General features: G+C 39.4%; 2 protein-coding genes across 3 annotated transcripts in view; one reads left to right on the top strand and one right to left on the bottom strand.

The window, feature by feature from the left end:
• The first annotated feature begins 2,264 nt into the window (after positions 1-2,264).
• Positions 2,265-22,729, top strand: ssb (small RNA binding exonuclease protection factor La). Of its 2 annotated transcripts, XM_061880063.1 has the most exons (12): positions 2,265-2,408; positions 8,402-8,465; positions 9,845-9,948; positions 13,813-13,987; positions 16,855-16,962; positions 17,028-17,131; positions 21,136-21,207; positions 21,488-21,530; positions 21,594-21,734; positions 21,821-22,007; positions 22,072-22,194; positions 22,259-22,729. In XM_061880063.1, the coding sequence occupies exons 2-12, from the start codon at positions 8,409-8,411 to the stop codon at positions 22,348-22,350; spliced, it is 1,206 nt and encodes a 401-aa protein (XP_061736047.1). In that variant the 5' UTR covers positions 2,265-2,408; positions 8,402-8,408; the 3' UTR covers positions 22,351-22,729. The 2 variants fall into 2 exon arrangements, with proteins under 2 accessions (XP_061736047.1, XP_061736046.1); XM_061880062.1 differs by lacking the exon at positions 2,265-2,408 and having other exon boundaries at positions 22,265-22,729.
• Positions 22,378-23,303, bottom strand: part of mettl5 (methyltransferase 5, N6-adenosine) — a 14,025-nt gene continuing 13,099 nt past the window's right edge. Inside the window, exons 5-7 of the mRNA XM_061880064.1 lie at positions 22,894-22,945; positions 22,772-22,821; positions 22,378-22,483 (exon numbers count right to left, since the gene is read on the bottom strand). Of these exons, the coding sequence (XP_061736048.1) occupies positions 22,442-22,483; positions 22,772-22,821; positions 22,894-22,945 (144 nt within the window). The 3' untranslated portion in view covers positions 22,378-22,441. The remainder of the gene's footprint in view (positions 22,484-22,771; positions 22,822-22,893; positions 22,946-23,303) is intronic.

The following is a 23,303-nucleotide window of genomic DNA, read 5'->3' as shown; positions in this document are numbered from 1 at the left end:
GCCGTTTCTTTTCTTTTTCTCCTATGTCCCACTCTCCGTTGTGGAGGGGGTCCGGTCCGATCCGGCGGCCATGTACTGCTTGCCTGTGTATCGGCTGGGGACATCTCTGCGCTGCTGATCCGCCTCCACTTGGGATGGTTTCCTGCTGGCTCCGCTGTGAACGGGACTCTCGCTGCTGTGTTGGATCCGCTTTGGACTGGACTCTCGCGACTGTGTTGGATCCGCTTTGGATTGAACTTTCACAGTATCATGTTAGACCCGCTCGACATCCATTGCTTTCCTCCTCTGCAAGGTTCTCATAGTCATCATTGTCACCGACGTCCCACTGGGTGTGAGTTTTCCTACCGAGGATGTCGTGGTGGTTTGTGCAGCCCTTTGAGACACTAGTGATTTAGGGCTATATAAGTAAACATTGATTGATTGATTGACATGCTGACTACAACACTTTGCGCCTCCAACAATGCTTCTTTTCCTTATTGATCCGGAGGATACGACGTCCACAGTTTCTAGAAACAATTTGAAATGTGGACTCCTCAATAATCCAACAAATGACACATGCTTGTTAGGAGCTAAGTACCAGACTAGGTTTAGGACCTGAGAACCCTCTGTTGTCTCAAAGTAGACAAACAATTACCTCTAAGCTGGGCTCGCGGGGCTGAAATTGAATCCCACCTGTCAGTGGCAGACATTTTTGCAATAGATTCATGAAGAGCTGAGCTCTCTTCATTTAGAAGATCTTTGACTGTTTTGTATTCAATCCAAAGTGTTCCTGTCACACAGAGAATCTTTGACTGACAATGTTGTCTTTAGTATACACGGGAAGAGCTCTCCTGTCATGTAGACAAATAGCCAAAAGCAGTGAAAATGTCAGGTTGTGTAAATGCTAAATAAAAAGAGAATACAACAAATCCTTTTCAACTTATATTCAATTGAATAGACAGCAAAGACAAGATATTTCATCTTCACACTGACAGACTTTGTATTTTTTTGCAAATAATCATGAACTTAGAATTTAATGGCAGCAACACATTGCAAAAAGGGGGAGAGGGGCATTTTTACCAGTGTGTTACATGGCCTTTCCTTTTAACAACACTGCGTGTGTGTGTGTGTGTGTGTGTGTGTGATGGTTACATAATAACGTAATATAAATAAAGGGGGCGGCGGATATATAAATATGTAAATTGTTGAATGATAAGGCGCTTAATATGATATTTTTACTCCAAACGTATTCTTCGCCACGTCATGCTCTGTTAGAGATGAAACTATAAATACCCATGAATCTGCGGGGCTCTCCCTTAGAGATAGGGTGAGAAGCTCTGTCATCCGGGAGGAACTCAAAGTAAAGCCGCTGCTCCTCCACATGGAGAGGAGCCAGATGAGGTGGTTCGGGCATCTGGTCAGGATGCCACCTGTACGCCTCCCTAGGGAGGTGTTTAGGGCACGTCCAACCGGTAGGAGGCCACGGGGAAGACCCAGGACACGTTGGGAAGACTATGTCTCCCGGCTGGCCTGGGAACGCCTCGGGATCCCCCGGGAAGAGCTGGACCAAGTGGTTGGAGAGAGGGAAGTCTGGGCTTCCCTGCTTAGGCTGCTGCCCCCGCAACACGACCTCGGATAAGTGGAAGAAGATGGATGGATGGATAGATGCCCATGAATTGATTAACGTGGACCCCGACTTAAACAAGTTGAAAAACTTATTGGGGTGTTACCATTTAGTGGTCAATTGTAGGGAATATGTACTGTACTGTGCAATCTACTAATAAAAGTATCAATCAATCAATCAAATATAGGCTCATACAAGTTCAGTAAATAATTAAAATTTGGAAGACAGCATCATTTTTTACTCTGCTTTTTGCTTGTTCAAGGTAGAGAATGTTTTAACGTAGAGTTGTAATTCTTTTTAAAGGCACAAAAAACATATGGTGTATGAGTTGTGGGTTCATTGTTTATTTATAAATTTCAACAATTACAAACAGTAAGTCAAACAACAATATAAAACATTATAAAACATTATGAAAACAGTACAAAACAGCGCCAGGGGGTTGTAAGTTCAAAATAATAAAAATAGAATACAAATATATATATATATATATATATATATATATATATAACAAAATGCAAAGCCGTAGGCGTATTCAGATTCATCAAACAACTTAAATTGTGGGTTCATTGTATCATCTCCCACGCTGCTGTGTGTGACGTCACGTGTGATGACGCCATCAAACACGGTGACAGCAATGGGGCGGCAGCGACATCTAGCGGCTTTTTGAAGTAACTACACGTGGTTAAAATTGCTGCCAACTTGATGTGTTTTGACCCTTCTGGCTCCCCGTAGTCCGCCCTCCCACATGGTCAGTCCGGCGTCGCAGTCAAGTCTTTCTCTTTCAACACTTCAAGTTGTTGCTGCTGTAAGTAAAGTCTAAGCCTTTGACTTCAAACTATGTAAACATGTCTTTTAATGATGCTCTGCTGGAATGATTTATGGACTAATAAAAGCACGTTGTGTCTGTTTAGGGAGCATGCTGTCCTCGCGCTAATGTCACCCACTTAACAAATAATACTGCGACTAAAAGTAATACATCTGCTTAAATACTTGCACAAATGGACGTCATGTTGTTAATAAAGATATAATGAGTCAACTTAAGGGCAGCTAATTGTGTTTGCGTGTGCAACTGCGACATGTTAGCATGCTAGCTAACATGTTAACACGCCAAAGACTACTCAGTCCGGTTAAACGACCTTCTTATAGATGGACTTAACATGTTTTATTTGACGCCTGTGCTTTTTTAATGTTAACACGCATTCGTATCTTTTCATGCTTTTGTTTCTTCATAATAGAACTATTTGATTCCTGTACAGGAGGTTTGCACATGACGTCACTTCCGTTTTTATCCGCTGCTTAACTCACGTGGTGGTCAAGCAGCGAGAGTCTAGCATTAGAAGCATAGACATGACAAGTGGGCGCAGCATTGGATGCTGTGATGCGAGAAATTGGGCCGCCATCTTGAAGTGGTGATGAGCAGCCTAAACAAGTGGTTCTCAAATGGGGGCACTTGAAGGTATGCCAAGGGGTACGTGAGATTTTTTAAAAATAGCAACAATTCAAAAATACTCTGTAAATATATTTATTGAATAATACTTCAACAAACTATGAATGTAAGTTCATAAACTGTGAAAAGAAATGCAACAATGCGATATTCATTTTTGTGGACATGTTCCATAAACATTGATGTTAAAGATTTATTTTTTTGTAAAGAAATGTTGAGAGTGAAGTTGATGAATCCAGATGGATCTCTATTACAATCCCCAAAGAGGGCACTTTAAGTTGATTACTTCTATGTGTAGAAATCTTTATTTATAATTGAATCACTTGTTTATTTTTCAACAAGTTTTTAGTCATTTTTAAATCTTTTTTTCCGAATAGTTCAAGAATATTTTATTATACAATTTGATGAATCAGAAACTGACGACATAGTGCTGTATTATACTTTGTATCTCTTTTTTTCAACTAAAAATGTTTTGCTCTGATTAGGGGGTACTTGAATTAAAAAAATGTTTACAGGGGGTACATCACTGAAAAAAGGTTGAGAACCACTGCCCTAAACTGACAGTTGACGCGAAGAAAACAAAGTTGTGTTCAGCGTTTTCCTGTTGAGGATAGGAATCGGTGGATTACTTTTCACAAACAAGATTTAACATTAACGTACGATTGGTTTTATTTCGTTAAAAGAATATCACCACAGAAAAGGAGCAAAGATCTTCAATAGTACTGAAATCGTAGCCGTTAGCAAACAAGAGTATTACCATAATAAACTTGTCAATGAAATCAATCACATATAAAAATGTCACACTCAAATAGTCAGATGGACAGTGGCTATACATTATTATACAAGTCTAAACTTAGTCTAGCTTCAAGTAACAATATTCAAATCCTAACATTGTTGCGTAAGACAGAATTTGTTTTTTTTCTGAATCCAGTCAAACAGATAGGTGGTTTTAGCTGATATAAAGACTTTCAGGTGTTTATATGTGTTTATGTTTAAGTATTTGGCAGACGATTTTATCTTAAGCGACATGCATAAAAAATACGTATAAAACAATCAGTGTAAACATGATCATTTAAGGGAAGAATGTAATATAAAATATCAATACAAAGTGTCAAGACAGAATAAACTGCTGCTGCAGCAAAAGAGATACAGTCTATAAGATATATAGATATCTAATGTATTCATACATTATGTAGGATATATGCATGTATGTATAACCTAATCATATTGTTTCTTCAATTTAGAAATAGCTGACCATTTTTTCCCCCCCTTCTTTGGGATTATATTCCCAGTTTTGATCTCGGATGTCTGGTCACTTGTAGCATATAAGAATATTCTATTACTGTTAAGCAAACTATGAATAATAACACGTGTCCTTTATCATAGCTACACGTATGACAAAAAAACGGGTGAAAATGAGTGTTATTCAGTGAGGTAAGATGAATTAAATGCGCTGACAGTTCATTGCTCCCGACAAATGAATTGCACTTAGTGGAGTGGATCACCACTCCAAGATGGCGGCCCGCGTCTCGTCAGCGCCAGTAGGCAGTAGCTCTTCATGCTGTGTCTACTTATAAGATGTCTATGATTAAAACAAGTGACTGTAAAGTTTGAGCAGAAAATGCTGTGTTGCTGTTCTGTTCTTGGGTGTTACAGTCGTTTAAATAGTGAGATAGGAAATAGCTTTCAGAGTCCCGAAAAAAGTGGCTTGCAAAAGTAACAAAGTCAGGAAAAATGAAAGTCCGTCGAAAGACATTGCTCTTTAAAAATATCGCTTTCATCCTCTAGTGGAATACAATCAGACCGCTTGTGTCTGCAGTGATCACTTTGTAAAATGTTTGAACTTTTTTTTTGAGAAACTTTCTGTGATGCAATCAACTTAAATTAATAGTGTTTGACAGCAGAACTAAACACAAAAAAATGACAATATATCACATTAGTTTTTTGTTATCACTCTGGCGGTATTCTTGTCTTGCTTTGTATATTGTACAGTGTTTTGTATATTGTACAGGATTGCTTATTTTTATTTGATAGAAGACTGTTTATTTTTAATTCTTAGTTTAATCTTTATTACCTCTTGTGTAATTTATTTTTATCCCATATTTGGTCTCATTATCACACTTTAAATTGTAGTCCTTAACCTTGTTATATGAGAATATAATGACAATAAAGTCCATTCTTTTCTATTGTATTCTATTCTATTGTAGTTGCTATATCAATCAATCAATCAATCGATCAATGTTTACTTATATAGCCCTAAATCACTAGTGTCTCAAAGGGCTGCACATGCCTAAATATAACTACAAAGACCTAGTTGTGCACAACTAACGTCATGTTATTGTAACCGGTGTTCTTTTCCGCCGCGTTGTGTGTAGCATTTAATAAACTACCGACACCAGGGGTTGCTGCTCAGCTGCACTTTACTCCTGGCAATGCATCTGACCATACAGGGAATACAAATGTAGTCAATATTTTTCTGCCAATTGTCGAGCCCCTCTCATGTTATCGTGGAAAAAGGGAAGTTACGTACGATAACACAGTGAAATAAAAACAGACCTGACGATACAGGAAATGCAAATGTAGTCAATATTTTTCTGCCAATTGTCGAGCCCCAACACAAATACAATAATACAGAACAACAAATAGTGAACTTCAGTTCTTAATGAGACAATAAATACACTTTTCAGTTGTGGCGTGAACGCCTACCTCTCACGTTGATGTCATGGACAAAAGGGAAGTAGAAAGGCGTGTCCAACACATATAAAGAGGCATATGTTACAACAATTATTGCAGTAGGAGGAACACGATGAGACAATGGTTCTACACATTGACAAAACATCAAACAACCTTAAGGTGTTTTCATGTAACTTACACATTTTGTGTAATTATAACAATAATGCAACATTATGTAAAACATTATATTTACTTGACATAGTTGACCTTGTTACATTAAGTCCTAGTTATAAATATTGTGATTGTTCCAATTCAACTTATTTTGTTGTGCATTTTTATAAGAGAAACTAAAAGTTTTGTTGTGCAGGAAAGTGCTTTATTCAACACGGCTGACCACATTATAGCGTCTTTGGTGATATTCGTTAGCATCAAGAAAATATCCTTAATACTATTAATAAACTTGATGAATGAAACTCTCATATGCTCAACAGTTTATACTGAATCTTAATATTGCTTGCAATCATTGCTGAACAACAGGGATAATTATAGCTAAAACATGAGACAGAATATGAACTTCACATCACAATCTCAGGACGTTCAATCGATCACAACTTGACTGTTTGGTTGGTCTTGGAAGACGTTTTGCCGCTCATCCGAGTAAGTTTCATCAGTCTGTGCTCATAGACTTAGATTGGTCAGAGCTAGGGCTGGGCGATATTGGCTTTTATTAATATAGCGATATTTTTATGCCATATTGCGATATACGATATTTTGCCTTAGCCTTGAATGAACACTTGATGCATATAATCACAGCAGTATGATGATTCTATGTGTCTACATCAAAACATTCTTCTTCATACTGCGTTAATATATGCTACTTTTAAACTTTCATGCAGAGAGGGAAATCACAACTGAAAGTGTATTTATGAAACAGTTATTAAGCAGTAGCACAAACCATGTCATTTCAAAACAGAAAGTGCAAGATTGTCAGAGACATTTTAAAACAAGCTGAGTGCACTTTTGTGCATGATGTCACTAAGATGACATATCAAAACAACACTAAATTAAAGTGCACTTTTTGTACAGAACACCACTACAATAGTTTAAAACAAATAAAGTGCACTATTGTGCATGATGTCACACAAGACATTTCAATAAGTGTCAAATAAAAATGAGCTGCATAATAGGAAATCAAATACTTCACTATGTGGTAGGTTCCTGTGGACGTTATCTCCTTAATGTTGTTGACTATTTTTTCATACAGTGTTGATGTGGAAATGGTTGCTTTGGCATTTTGTTGGTGTGGCACCAAACGGAGATGTTGACATGCGGAGTTTCAAGCACTCATCTTTCTCTAGCGGGCGACTTTTCAAATGATGCTACAAAATAACGGTAATGCTACTTTTTGTAGCAACGCTTTTGCCCCACATTTGAAAAATTACGGTTGTCTGTTCAACATCTTGCTGCTTGAAGCCAAACCACCGCCAGACGATGGACCCCCTGCGGTTTTTCTTGGGAATGAATTCTTCTTCCTTCATTTTTTACCAGATTCGCACCATCTTTCTCTCGTACTACCACTCGCACCACACCGCTCGCATCACAGCTAATGTTACCCATGCTGCTACCTCCATGCTCCGCGAGGGCGTATACGTTTGTGACGTATGTAAGAAGGTGCGCTTATTTAAGTCTCTGTGAGAAAGAGAGACAAGAAAGAGTGAGAAGAGCCTGTAGTGTAATGCCAGCAGCTAAAAGTAACTTGGTGAGAACGTATACTCCAATATCACCATATAGTCATTTTCTATGTAGCACATAGACAAGCCCGCGATATAACCAGTATATCGATATAACACCCAGCCCTAGCCAAAACCCAAACTATGTATACTTCAAAAAACCAGGAAGGTGTGCCTGGGCATGGAGGGTTTTGCCCTATCGTAGTGAGAAAAACTGTTGTAATGCAAACGACCAATCCTAACTGGCTTTGACGGTTTGTTTTTCTGCAAATGAGCAGTTGTGATCGATTGAACAGACAGAGATGACAGTGACCTGGTTGAATGACAACCTTCATAGACATGCTTCACACCATTCAAATAACTGCAGACATTAGTTGGAGATGAGACTAATATTTGTAGCAGGAAATCAACTGCAAACAAACGTCCCGATCACAGCAGCACGGCACTCATTATGTCAATCAAATACGTTACTCACCGATGCACGCATATGTCCAACTTTGTCTTTTACGGATTAATGCTTAATTTGTAGACCACCAGATGCAAAGACATAATGTGCTTCAAATCTTTAGTTTTTCAAATACTGTGTGTGTCAAATGAAGTGAGGTAGCAGTAACCTGTTGGTAATGATAAATTGTTCAAATAGTTGTAAAAGTATTTTTCTTAAGAGTGTGAAAATCCAACCCATCCAATTTTAAATATTTTTTCAGGATCACTTTTATATTTGCCTCTAAACCTTACAAAATAAGCCTGAATGTGCACAGATTCAGGTTAATATAGAGTAGCCTAATGGGGCTTAGACTGAAACCTGCATGTGCCTCTAGGTCACGTGAGTACATGGTTATCCAAATGTCTCAGCATACCGCCCTTGAGAAATTAATACACTTGCTCATATGTTTTGTAAGCCTTGCCCTCCAATTATGACATTTATGTTTACTGTGTTTTTGTCCACAGAACAGTCATGTCTGAAAGTCAAGAGATGTCCCCTGTTGAGATGAAAGTGGCACGTCAAGTGGAGGTTTGTATTCAACTGGCATCAAGTTGTGTTCTTATTAAAGTGCCAGTAGAGTGAAAAACAAGTTGCCTCTATATTGGAGCTATTATCATATATATATATCTAATTTGACACCAAAAGACTTCCAAAGTTTGCAACTAAATAGATATGATCAAAATAGTATAAATCTCACAAAGATTCTCAAGCCCCTTGGAGTGATAATGAGGAAGCCAGTCGCGTGATCACATGACATTGGGCTAGGAACCACAGAACCCTTCCCCATCAACAACAATGCTAATCAAGCAGACTTTGTGAGAGCCAATAAGAATTACTTTAGGAAAAATGATCATCCAGGACCTTGTATTTTTGGGCTCAAACACAAAGAGGATGAGCACTAAGTTGTGGGTGCAGTTTCATTGTGACACTATAGCATCCACAGCATTGCTAGTTGCTAAACATACAAACTTACCATAAAATTAAAATAAAACACTTTTTGTGATATTTCCACTCTAGCTGGGATGCCGACTGACGCTCACATCATTCCGTTTAGATGAAGAATCGATCACAATCCTCACGAAGGGTTAAAAAATGAGTTTCTGCAGGAAGCAGTGCTTGGTTTGTATTTGGCCATCTTGGTGGACAGAAAAGTGGACCGGCCTGTCAGTCCATGGCCACATTTTTTCTACTACCGAGTGAGAGATGCATGAATTATAATCTAGAATGGATTGCATCTGAGATAAGCTCCAGCAACCGCCGCCGCCACCACGAAAGGGACAAGCGGTAGGAAATGGATGGATGGATGGAATTGACTTTTAGTAAGTTTGAGAAGCAGCTGTCAGCTTAGTGTGTCAACAATAGCATTAGCTCGCTGCTATCAATGTGCCGTATAGTTTCTTTGTATAAAGAATATCACTCAGATTTGCTTCATTTCCAGGTCATGACATGTAAAGTCCGAGTATTGTCAGCGCTTTCTGGATGTTTGTACAAGAAGTGCAATGGAGGGCCCTCCATCTGTTGACTCAATTGTTAGCTATTTATTTACGATCGCGAATGCATAAAAAGCCAAGCATGTGTTCTTGTCTTATATAAGCACATCTCTTTCCAATGTATGCGTATTTCCAGTATGACTGATCTGATAACATTGTCCAAGTGCAGAAGCGTCATGACTGGGATGTCAATATCCGAAAATAGCCGGAGCGGAATATTGAAAATGGCTAACTGAATAAGTGGCATTTTGGGATGTTTAGATGGTATTTTCACATCATTTGCGGATTGTAAATACAATTGGATTTTATGGAATTGATACAATGAAAGACAAATAAGCAAGTCAACTTATTTTTTTCACTCTAAATATTCTGTCATCAATAACAACGTTCTTCTTACCGCTGTATTGTTTTCTCTAGTACTACTTTGGGGATCACAATCTTCTACGAGATCGCTTCCTCAAAGAACAGCTGCAGCTGGATGATGGTTGGGTCACTTTAGAGACCATGCTCAAATTCAACAGGTTTGTTGCTCACTTAAGGACCATTTTGAGGCAAATGATATAAAGAACAAACTAGAAGTTCTGATTCATGACAAAAACCAAATCCAATAGTAATTTCAGTTAAATAAAGGCTAATTTAATTGCAGCTCTGACCTTATGATATAATAATGTATAATAATAATAGTATTGATAGTCCTGGCTTCTTATTGATTGATTGAAACATTTATTAGTAGATTGCACAGTACAGTACATATTCCCTACAATTGACCACTAAAGGGTAACACCCCAATAAGTTTTTCAACTTGTTTAAGTCGGGGTCCACGTTAAATAAAATAAATAAATAAATGGGTTGTACTTGTATAGCGCTTTTCTACCTTCAAGGTACTCAAAGCGCTTTGACACTACTTCCACATTTACCCATTCACACACACATTCACCAGGGACCCTCGGGTTGCACACGGCCACTGCGCCACGCGTTCATCAATTCATGGTAAAAATATATACTATCAGCATAATACAGTCTCACAGATTAATCATCATGTGAGTCCCACGGGGTGTGAGTTTTCTTTGCCCTTATGTGGGCTCCACCCAGGATGTCGTTGTGGTTTGTGTTGTGGTTTGTGCAGCCCTTTGAGACACTAGTGATTTAGGGCTATATAAATAATCATAGATTGATTGATTGATAGTATATACATTGAATTATTTACAATCCGGGGGGTGAGATGAGGAGCTTTGGTTGATATCAGTACTTCAGTCATCAACAATTGCATCAACAGAGAAATGGACATTGAAACAGTGTAGGTGTGACTTAGTAGGATATGTACAGCCAGCAGAGAACATAGTGAGTTCACATAGCATAAGAACAAGTATATACATTAGAAGTACATTTGAGTTGTTTATAATCCGGGGAGATGGGATGTGAATGGAGGAGGGTATTAGTAAAGGATTGAAGTTGCCTGGAGGTGTTGTTTTAGAGCGCTTTTGAAGGAATATAGAGATGCACTTACTTTTACACCTGTTGGGAGTGCATTCCACATTGATGTGGCATAGAAAGAGAATGAGTTAAGACCTTTGTTAGATCGGAATCTGGGTTTAACGTGGTTTGTGGAGCTCCCCCTGGTGTTGTGGTTATGGCGGTCATTTACGTTAAGGAAGTAGTTCGACATGTACTTCGGTATCAAGGAGGTGTAGCGGATTTTATAGACCAGGCTCAGTGCAAGTTGTTTTACTCTGTCCTGCACCCTGAGCCAGCCCACTTTGGAGAAGTGGGTTGGAGTGAGGTGTGATCTGGGGTGGAGGTCTAGAAGTAACCGGACAATTAGTGGACTAATCAGATAATGAGGCGTACATATTTAATGGGTTTAATTTTTCCATCGACTTCTAAATGCATCTTAAGTTATTTTAGGCATGTGCTTACCAACTAGGATGATGACTTTTTACCATGAATTGATTAACGTGGACTCCGACTTAAACAAGTTAAAAAACTTATTGGGGTGTTACCATTTAGTGGCCAATTGTAGGGAATATGTACTGTACTGTGCAATCTACTAATAAAAGTTTCAATCAATCAAAGAAAAACAATTATTATTCATAAATATTTATTGATATTGTCAGTGTGCTGCTCATTCAGCTGTTATAATAAGTCAAATGACTACTAAAATGTTGTCCATTTAAAAGGAATGGAAAGGCAAAGTGATCAAAGAAAACTATTAACCTTGTTTATATATAAAAAAAAGTTCAAATAGCAGCAATAAAAACAAAAAAAACAACACAAAACCTAACTTCCTCAAAAAGAAAAGCATTCAGTGATGTTTAAAAAGCTGCAAACTGGTATATTGACTAATAAATGGGTTGTACTAGTATAGCGCTTTTCTACCTTCAAGGTACTCAAAGCGCTTTGACACTACTTCCACATTCACCCATTCACACACACATTCACACACTGATGGAGGGAGCTGCCATGCAAGGCGCTAACCCGCACCCATCAGGAGCAAGGGTGAAGTGTCTTGCTCAGGACACAACGGACGTGACGAGGTTGGTACTAGGTGGGATTGAACCAGCGTCCCTCGGGTTGCGCACGGCCACTCTCCCACTGCGCCACGCCGTCCCTAATGAGGAACTCCTGACAGTTTTAGCACTAATAGACTCTTAATGTGTACAATGACATATTTGATTAATTCCTCAAATGTTGGCTATTTAATAGATTGTATGTTTAATCTTATGATACCTCTGCATTGGTGTATCTCTGGGGGGTTTGTGCTTGTTACAGTGTCTTTATTTACGGCATTGCAAATGGATGCTGCTTTAAACTGTCATTGAACTGATGTAGACTAAGTTCAACTGGCTGATTTTGGCTAAAATGATAGTTATTTTTCACACGACTAGCAAGGTAAACGTACTTAGTGTTCGCATCCTTCCTACCTAATGTCCGACGTCACGTCTCCGCTTTAAATAATAATGGATTAGATTTATATCGCGCTTTTCTATTACTAAATACTCAAAGCGCTCACAGAGAAGTGGGAAGCCATCATTCATTCACACGATGGTGGTGGTAAGCTACATCAGCAGCCCTGGGGTAGACTGACGGAAGCGTGGCTGCCAGTTTGCACCTACGGCCCCTCCGACCACCACCTGTCATTCATTCATCATTCATTCGCCAGTGTGAGCGGCACCAGGGGCAAGGGTGAAGTGTCCTGCCCAAGGACACAACGGCAGCGACTTTGATGTCCATAGGTGGGGAGCGAACCTGCAACCCTCAGGTTTCTGGCACGGCCGCTCCTCACACTTGACATGTTATCACTGGCAATGTTTGTGAGTCACCCACTTCCGGTAAGAAAATCTGGAGTGATGACATCACAACCATTGGCTCGGCTGCATTTGGGCGGAAGGCGGGGTACACCCTGGACAAGTCACCACCTCATCAGAGGGCCAACACAGACAGACAAGATTGTGGACAAATGTTGTTGTCAACAATGTGGACTCGTTGCTGCAGCCCTTTCTTGGATGCATCGGGTCATAGCTTGTAAATGGTGAGGTCTACAGCGCTCGACTTTAACCGCAGCATTTGCCGTAATGCCCGAAAAATTGACCAACATTTGTGGCAAGAACATGCTGTGACCGGCCTTGACTTTTTACTAGTTAATGGACGAGGGATGTAACAGTATGATTATTTGCGATAATTACTGACAGTTAGTAATACCGTCAAATTTTTTTAATTACCGAAAAACGGTCATTAGTTGATAGGTGTGAGACTCATACTGTATTTATCATTTTATATCGTTTTACCCTATTTTATTTTTTTATCTTCGAAGGGTTAAGGGTCTGTTGACTGTAACATTGCAATTAAAGGCTGTCCTTTTTGAGGTTTGGCGGTAAATAAAAGGAAGCAACAGCAGTATTGCATTCCTGAGTCATGTTGTAATTTCATTCCTTTCTTCAGTGTAAAAAGAATATTTGTAGCACAGTTTAAACATGCTGGTGAATATAAAGTGAAGTACATGCATACAAATGTGATACTACAAGAAGAGAGGTTCATTAGATTGTGGGTCAGTTGGTAGAGCGGTCGTGCCAGCGACTTGAGGGTTCCAGGTTCAATCCCCGCTTATGCCATCCTAGTCACTGCCGTTGTGCCCTTGATCAAGACACTTTACCCAGCAGCTCCCAGTTTAAAAGTTGCTTGAAGATGTAGATAATGGGTTTCACTAACTAAAGCTCTTTGAGTCTCTAGAGAAAAGTGCTATACAAACACATATCATTCACTTCACTTTAGACTGGCCTATGCAACTCGGCTAAATGGGACATTAAAAAGTAGTAATGGGCCATCTATAATTGATCATGGTTTTATACCCAAATGGACTCATCAAATTCTTCAATATCCCTTCCCAGGCTAAAATCTATTACCTCGGATGCCGATGTCATCATTTCCGCGCTCAAGAAATCTACCACTGGCCTCTTGGAAATCAGCGAGGACAAGACCAAAATAAGGAGGTCCCAAGAAAAACCTTTACCTGAGCTGACCGATGAGTACAAAGATACTGTCAAACACAAATCAGTGTACATTGTAAGTTCATCAATTGTTGACTTGTCTGTTTTTTGGGAAAGTAATTTCCCTCCAACTTATGCTGGAAATAGATACTTTGTTTGTGTTGCTCCCACATTCCATAACATGAATTGTCAACAGGTGGAAATGTTGGCTTTATATACTCAGGGTTTCTACTGAATGTAGCGTGCCGCCACAACATTCTTATTACCGCCACACCTTGCAAATAAGTCAAATATAAAAACGAATTAAAGTGATGTATCGTATTTTTCGGAGTATAAGTCGCACCTGCCGAAAATGCATAATAAAGAAGGAAAAAAACATATAAGTCGCACTGGAGTATGATTCGCATTTTTGGGGGAAATTTATTTGATAAAACCCAACACCAAGAATATACATTTGAAAGGCAATTTAAACTAAATAAAGAATAGTGAAGAACAGACTGAATAAGTGTAGGTTATATGAGGCATAAATAAGCAAATGCTATGTTAACCTAACATATTATGGTAAGAGTCATTCAAATAACTAGAACATATAGAACATGCTATACCTTTACCAAACTATCTCTCACTCCTAATCCATAAATCCCATGAAATCTTATACGTCTAGTCTCTTACGTGAGCTAAATAATATTTGATATTTTACGGTAATGTGTTAATTTCACACACAAGTCGCTCCTGAGTATAAGTTCCACCCCCGGCCAAACTATGAAAAAAAATGCGACTTATAGTCCGAAATATACGGTAATAAATTGTAGCACCCAGAAAAAAAATCACACAACAATCCGACGCTATATATAACCTTTAATTACCAACCTCATGGACAATACTTCCAACAGGATTTACCTCCCATGAAAACAATTTTGTCTTATTGAGTCTTGGCTTCCCCCGACACATTGATTGATTGATTGATTGATACTTTTATTAGTAGATTGCACAGTACAGTACATATTCCGTACAATTGACCACTAAATGGTAACACCCGAATAAGTTTTTCAACTTGTTTAAGTCGGGGTCCACGTTAATCAATTCATGGTAACACACACTTCCTCATTCTCTGCCAATCACCTTTAAGGCATGGACGGTGTGTTTGAGACTATGGGAAAAACTGACATCCACACATACAATCCACACACACAGTAACATTAGCTGGTTATTACAGTATGACTTGATATATCTATGCATTTATATAAATCCTATTTGCGCACTGTTGACAAGTGATGTACTGAAAACTTGTCCACTGAAAAAAGACTGATCACCAAAAATGGCGCTACTGAAAGTGGATGTAATGAAAACGCACGCCGCTGTTTGGAGCGTTGTCAGCATGTCTGTGATGTGGACATGTTTTTATTTATATTGGAGATGTACCCGTGTGGACAGTCATCGTCAAAATGTACAAATATTAAGAGGACAGTGGCGGCTTTTAAAAAGAAAAAAGTCCAACTGGAGCAACCGTGCTAATTAGCAAGTGTGACATCATGCTCGCTTCAGCTTCTTTGGACAGGGACATGGAGAGCGGGTTCTCTAAACACGAGTACATTCTAAGACACCACCAGAAGAAGATGCTAGATTTTTTGCTAGTTTTTCATTTTAAAAATATGTCATTAAAAGTCTGTAAACACTTGAAAAAATCTCAACAAAGTACCTTGTACAAAAAGCAGCAACAATTGAAATTTAAACTACAAGCAGCGATGGACGGGACCGCTTTGGCTGCTTCCCCCGCGACCCAAGCCCAGATAAGCGGTAGAAGATGGATGGATGGATTATTACACAGAGAAAAAGTTGTATAAACATGTGTTATACATCAGTCTCATAGTAATAACAGTTGTAAAGTGGCTTGGGCATTTTATAAGGACGCCTTGGTGCCGCCATTTTGAGACTCTAATGCATGGTGAATGTAACGCAGTTGTTGTTTTGAAGTGGGAATAGCAAACTTCCTGTTGATTTTAGTTGGGGGCGGTCAGTGTATGAAATATAGGTCTCAGTGAGACCTATATTGAGGTTTTTGTGTCATGTGTGTTTGACAGTCCTACAGTTTTGTCTGAGCAGAAAGACGCCATTTTATGACAACAGCAGCAGCGCAATGGTTCTTTGCGGGCTCATAAAATCCAAACCAGGGTAGTAATTAATACTCTTTCTTTAACTTTTAATCAGAAGGGTTCAATCTCTCTTCTGTGCTTATTTGAAGCCGAAACGACAAATGGCCTCAGAGGAGATAATGTTTGAAAAAATGCGACATTTTTTAGCCAACTTTTGTATCGAAGTGGGAATAGCAAACTTCCTGTTGATTTGTGCTGAAGGATGTCAGTGTATGAAATCTAGGCCTAAGTGAGACCTACATAGAGGTTTTTGTTTCATGTCGCTACCACATTCCTACTGGAAGTTACAGGCAGTTTTATCTGTGTTTTCTTCCTAGGGGGCGCTAGAGCATAATTTTTAGTTCTGGGGTTAGGTTTTTTGATTAAATTGTAATTTTTGCCAGTCCTGATGTGTGTGTCCAATTTGGTGAGTTTTGAAGCATGTTAAGGGGGTCAAATCACAGCTCAAAGCTGCGGAAACGCTAGAAATTCAATAGGGTCCTCTGTCCCAAAGGGACTTTTGGTCCCTAAATATGGCTAGAAGATAAAAAAATATATGTTTTAAATGTATGTGTACATTTTTTTTTTAAAGAAAATCCTATCATCGTAGCAAATTATGCAAACTATTGTTGACGTCATTGTGAATGATATACATTACTAATGATATGCATAGTGACCACGCCCCCTCTGCCACAGGTGTCTTGGCAGTTTAGGGGAAACCCTGCTTCTGTACGAGCAGTCTGGGTGTACCTTTCTCCCAATGTCAACTGGGATGGATTCCAACTCACAATCATTGATCTCTCTTCTTCAGAAAGGTTTTCCCTTGGCAACGACCCTTGATGAGATTCAGGAGTGGTTGAATGGAAAAGGCAACATAGAAAACGTCCAAATGAGGAGAGACATGGAGAGGCAGTTCAAGGTAGTAAAGCATTTACCAATACATGCAGGATCTGCTCCCATCACTTCAAAATCTTATTTTGCCAGGGATCAGTGTTCATCTGTTTTGATTCCGAAGAGTCCTCCAAGAAGTTCCTTGAACGCACGGATATAAAATCCTTCAAAGATAACGAGATGCTGGTGTTATCAAGGTAGGTTTTACTGGCATCTTCCATCCTAGGGACTGTTTTGTTGAAACACCATCACTCCACTCAGTGACCCTTGTGTGACCCCACAGCTGACCTCTAGTGACACATGCCCTCAGTGCATGTGTCAAACGAAAAATTCCAAAGTCATTTTTTACCATGATGTAAATTCAAGTGATCGGTTTCAGACAACAAAATATTAACAATAAACTAATTTTTTTAAATGTTTTAGTTTTCCATAGAGAAAACTATTAAATGTATAAATGACTATTTACCGTATTTCCTTGAATAGCCGCCAGGTATATAGTATGCACCTGACTAGAATTACTGCTGGGTCAAAATCGTTTCGCAAAATATTATTTTTATTAGCGCATGTCTAGAATTTCTGCCGGGTCAAAGTCGTTTCGCAAAATAATTAGCATATGCCTGGAATTTCCGCCGGGTCAAACTCGTCACGTCACGAGTGACACTTCACCTGTCATCATTTTCAAAATGGAGGAGGCTGATTTCAATCATTTGAAATCGCATAAAGGGAAGAAGATTAAGAGCTATTCAGTAGGATTTAAGGTCCAAGCTATTGAATATGCTAAAAAGAACAGTAAGCAGCTATGTTTTATTAATATACCGTAGCTGCGTGTGTCAAATATGAGTCATTAAATGACTCCCGCCTCCTGGTGGTAGAGGGCGCTAGTGATCCTTCTTCCGACTACTCGGCTGCAGAAGAAGTGACAACAAGCAGCAAGAGTGAGCAGCCATCGTTTAGTTTTTCCTCTCGCTTGCACTTTTAACATGGAGGATTACATATGTAAAATAAAACAGTTTTCTAAACTGGACTTTCAATCGAAGCAGGAGGTAATAAAGGAAGATCTCCATCGAGACAGAGAAACTTTTAAAACTGAAGAAAGATAAGGAAGACTTCTATAAACAAGTAATCGATGCTTTTGATCAGAAGGAGCTGCACATGGACTTTATTTATAAGTAAAGGTAAGACCATAATAACGTTTTTTTTATTTAATGTGCTTTTCATGATGGTATCCTTACATCACACTCAAATTTATAAGTGCAGGCCTAAATTTACCGCATGCCTTTGGTAAGCGCCGGAGTGAGAAGAGGTTTTAAATGAATTAGCCCCCCGGTGGCAATTCAAGGAAATACGGGGCTTTGTTATGGCCAATGTTTGGATGTATGACCACCAAAACAGCATACGAAAACCAGAGCAAGATTTTGATGAATGTTTTATTCAAATCCTAAATCAAAGCAACACAGGCCACTGTGCTGACTGTGAGATGAATCAAATGTAAACTGATTACAGTAAAAAGACATGCTGTTTTATTTCATTTTTGAGTAGCATTGAACATATTTGAAAATACTTCATTCTGTCACTACTTGCTATGGAGAAATTAGGATTTTTCTGTGTGTATTTTATAGGGGTGTAACGCTACACAAACATTTTGGTTCGGTACGTACCTCGGTTCAGAGGTCACGGTTCGGTTCATTTTCGGTACAGTAAGAAAACAACAAAATATACATTTTTTGGTCACTTATTTACCAAATTTGCGAAATCTTCCACCAAAAATATTTTTCTTCGTGGAACATTTGATGTGAAGTAATGGGAACCTCGGATAGGTCAATAATTCATAATAACATTGATTTTGATTCAATATTATGTTTTGAGCAATGACAAGTTTGAAAGAAAAAAAACAGCTTTGTTTTATTAGTCAACATTGCAACTTTTTCTAAATTACATTTAGCCTTTAAGGTTTTTTATTTCACTTCTGTTTATGTTTTTGTTTATTTAAATAGTATTTTTAGAATGTGCCGTGGGCCTTTAAAATATTAGCTGTGGGCCGCAAATGGCCTCCGGGGAACACTTTTGACACCCCTGCTATAGATAATAAAAAATGAAATCTGATAAATCTATGGGTAAAAAGCAGAGCCTGGCGACGCATGCACGTTTATCATAACTCTCTCGCTTTCTCTGTCTCTGCCCCTCCCTCACCAATGCTGCCGGTGCACAAATTGTCTTGTTTTTAACCCCTTCTTAACCCTGAACCTACATTGAAAATACACACAACCCTAACTTGAAATGCCGGACATTTGAGGCATTTAAGAAACTCCACCCGGACAGCCCTGCAAAAGAGGACATATCCGGTGAAAAGAGGAGTTATGGTCAGTCTATCCTAGCCCGGTCGCTGCTAGCATGCTGTGTTGTTGTTTTTTTATTGATAGTTCAGTACATATTCCGTACAATTGACCACTAAATGGTAACACCCCAATAAGATTTTCAACTTGTATAAGTCGGGGTCCACGTTAATCAATTCATGTTGCCTTTGTGTGCATTGTTTACACAACGTGCGGTACGCTACTTAATATGTAGCCTGTGGAACTCGTTTGGTACACCACCAAATCGAAACCCCGTATCAAAACGGTTCAATACACAAATAAACATACCATTACACCCCTAGTATTTTATAGTCACCCACTTGAAAAACATAACAAGGACATCCACGTAAACATGCAATCTTGTTTTTGCATGTTTTGTTACACTATTAAGGGTTTTGAGGCCGTAGGTATGGGTGAAGGAAGAACATGAAGTACAGGCACCTTCTCATTTCAATGTGTTTTCTTTATGTTCATGACTATTTACATTGTAGATTGTCACATCCAAACTATGACACCTGTGAAGTGCAAACCATTTCAGGTGACTACCTCTTGAAGCTCATGGAGAGAATGCCAAGAGTGTGCAAAGCAGTAATCAGAGCAAAGGGTGGCTATTTTGAAGAAACTAGAATATAAAACATGTTTTTTGTGAAGTACATAACTCCACATGTGTTCATTCCTAGTTTTGATGTGACAATCTACAACAGGGGTCGGGAACCTTTTTGGCTGAGAGAGCCAAGAAGCCAAATATTTTAAAATCTATTTCCGTAAGAGCCATATTTTTTTTATTTAACACTGAACACAACAAAACGTGTGCATTTTTAAGAAAGACCAACATTTGTAGAGTATAATAGGTCTCTTATTCTTTGTAATAACATTGTTATTCTGAAGCTAACTATGGTGGGGGCGTGGCCTGCGGGCCTGCAGCGAAGCAGGGTGTTGCCAGGACAGGCCTCGAATTCAGCGACAGGTGCGTAGATGGCCCACCTGGGCCTTTTTATCTGATCCTCTGTCGCTCTGTTATAAGCAGCAGCCAGGAGGAGACGGGCTTGGGGCTAGAAACCAGAGCGCGAGTGAGGACGAAAGAGAAAAATACAATTGCTGGAAAGCAACTGAGAGACTTATTGAAAAATAAAACAATATTGTAACCCTGAAACTGGCTCTCATGTCAGTGCTTGGTGGTCTGAAGAACCCCCAGGAGGGCAAGCCCCACACTAATCAATAATAAATAAATGACTTCTTACCAACTTCTTGAACATAAAAATGCATGACAATATTTTATATTCTGAACGTTATTTTTAACACTGTGATTACAGGTGGAATTATTCATTATTTATCATGTTAGGCAATATCAGCTTAGATTTATCCGAGAGCCAGATGCAGTCATCAAAAGAGCCACATCTGGCTCTAGAGCCATAGGTTCCCTACCCCTGCTCTACAATGTAAATAGTCATGAAAATAAAGAAATGAGGTGTGTCCAAACTTTTTACCTAACTGGAAAACTATGTTACCTAAATGGATGTTGATGCATTGATAAGAGGGATTATGGCACGCATAAAAAAAACATCTAAGGGACGGCGTGGCGCAGTGGGAGAGTGGCCGTGTGCAACCCGAGGGTCACTGGTTCAAATCCCACCTAGTACCAACCTCGTCACGTCCGTTGTGTCCTGAGCAAGACACTTCACCCTTGCTCCTGATGGGTGCTGGTTGGCGCCTTGCATGGCAGCTCCCTCCATCAGTGTGTGAATGTGTGTGTGAATGTGGAAGTAGTGTCAAAGCGGTTTGAGTACCTTGAAGGTAGAAAAGCGCTATACAAGTACAACCCATTTATCATTTATCTTTGTTTTCAGAGGAGACTACCATGCAAAGAAAGCAGAGGAAAGAAAACAACACAAAGCTGAAACAAAAGCAAAAGTAAAACAGTGAGTACAAAAATAACACATCCACAGAAAATCTTCCAATTTTGAACCAAATTACAAACCATTTCATTACTCGTCACGTCCGTTGTGTCCTGAGCAAGACACTTCACCCTTGCTCCTGATGGGTGCTGGTTGGCGCCTTGCATGGCAGCTCCCTCCATCAGTGTGTGTGAATGGGTAAATGTGGAAGTAGTGTCAAAGTGCTTTGAGTACCTTGAAGGTAGAAAAGCGCTATACAAGTACAACCCATTTATTTATTTATCATTTGTTAAATCTCCTTTAGGGATAAAGAGCAGCATCAGAAAAATGTGGAGGAGAAGGATATGGTATGATGCCGACTAAGCATTATTGATAGGGTGACTACTTCATGCTAAGGGTTTATTTTACAGAGCGTGCTCTTGGAAGAACATTCGGGTTCCTTATTAAAGTTCTCTGGAGAGCTACAAGATGTTTCCAGAGAGGACTTTCATGAACTGTTCTCAGGGCACGGACGAATCAAATGGGTGGATTTTACACGAGGGGCCAAAGAGGTAAATAACTACAGAGCTGCTTTTTCTCCAGCTTCATACTTGAAGAAGAGTTTTTGTTCATCAGACTTGTTTTGGCTTCTACCAAGGGCACCCTTCTATTTGACAAAAATGCAAAGGAAGCATTTGAGAAAGCCAAAGAGGCGAATGACGGGGCGCTGAAAGTCAAGGACAACGTAGTCACATGGCAGCTGCTTGAAGGAGAGGAGGAGAAGGAGGTCCTGAAGAAGATTGTTGAGGCACAACAAGATTCTTTCAACCGAAGCAGAGGAAAAGGTAAACGCCTTTTCTCAAAGAAGCTTGATCAGTACTTTGAAGCTCATCTTTTCTCCCTCAAAAGGAGGCCGAGGAAAATTTGGCGGCCGAGGAAGAGGATTTCGAAAGGGAAAAGGTGGCAGAGATCAAGGCAGAAGTCAGGGGTACCAGGGCAAGAAGACCAAATTTGACAGCGACGATGAAGATGGTAAACATGACTCGTGTGTTTAGATATTAAATACAACTGTGCTAAGTTGCTGCCTTCCTCCCAGCCCCCGCCCCCGCCCCGGTGCCCCCCAAGAGAGAACTTGAAGATGCTGATGGTCCTGCAGCAAAAGTGGCCAAAACTGAAAATGGATCTTAGTAACAAACAAGAAGACAGCAGTCAATATTTCTTTTGGACAAAACATTTATTCTATACAAAGGCAAACAAAAGTCCATTCCGATAAAACACTTCAGGCTTTGGAGAACCGAAGGAAGTCCACCTGGATGTCAACCTAGAGAAGAGATGTCACTCTAGACCGCTTCTTAAGTCCTTTCAAACTCTTGCCATAAGCACCTAAGTTTCTCTTAAGACCATCTTTCTGCTTTTTGATGGTCATTTAATTTCTATCAGACATTTTAGTTGTGTGGCAAACCAGATTCAGTTTGTCTATATTTTCCTGTAGAATCTCTACATTAAATATTAGATATTTTTTACGTTTTAAGTGTGATTTGCAAATAAATCATGGCCAACAAATGAACAGTTTGAATGTGTCTGTTGGAGCAGCTGGACATAAACTCACCGATTTCTTTTTGTGGAATTTATAAGATGCTGGCAGGTCGTATCTCAGTTCTGTGCAGACAAAAAAGGGAAGTCACTCAACAGTTGTCTTCTCTTAGTAGTTTTTTTTTTTTTTTTAAATACCTGCAATCACTTCCATCTTCATTCCCCACTCATTTGCCTTCTTTTGTATGTGCTGGAATTGGAGTCACAATAGAAAGTAAATAGTCAGATTTTTGCTGCTCTCCAATAAATGTCCTGCAAAGCAACTAGAATAAGTCAACATTCATAATACCAAAAACAAGGAAAAAGTGAAGTGAAGGGAATTATATTTATATAGCGCTTTTCTCTAGTGACTCAAAGCGCTTTACATAGTGAAACCCAATATCCATCCATCATCTTCCGCTTATCCGAGGTCGGGTCGCGGGGGCAGCAGCCTAAGCAGGGAAGCCCAGACTTCCCTATCTCCAGCCACTTCGTCTAGCTCTTCCCGGGGGATCCCGAGGCGTTCCCAGGCCAGCCGGGAGACATACTCTTCCCAACATGTCCTGGGT

This window comes from Nerophis ophidion, linkage group LG19 (genome assembly GCF_033978795.1).
Source record: "Nerophis ophidion isolate RoL-2023_Sa linkage group LG19, RoL_Noph_v1.0, whole genome shotgun sequence".
Taxonomy (NCBI): domain Eukaryota; kingdom Metazoa; phylum Chordata; class Actinopteri; order Syngnathiformes; family Syngnathidae; genus Nerophis; species Nerophis ophidion.
This window is presented reverse-complemented; position numbering and strand designations above follow the sequence as displayed.

Excerpts from the sequence above, each read along its gene's own strand:
- ssb (XM_061880063.1), top strand. The coding sequence starts at position 8,409 with ATGTCTGAAAGTCAAGAGATGTCCCCTGTTGAGATGAAAGTGGCACGT. Across the intron at positions 17,132-21,135 it reads GAGATGCTGGTGTTATCAAG|AGGAGACTACCATGCAAAGA; the intron begins GTAGGTTTTACT and ends CTTTGTTTTCAG. Across the intron at positions 22,195-22,258 it reads TGACAGCGACGATGAAGATG|CCCCCGCCCCCGCCCCGGTG; the intron begins GTAAACATGACT and ends CCTTCCTCCCAG.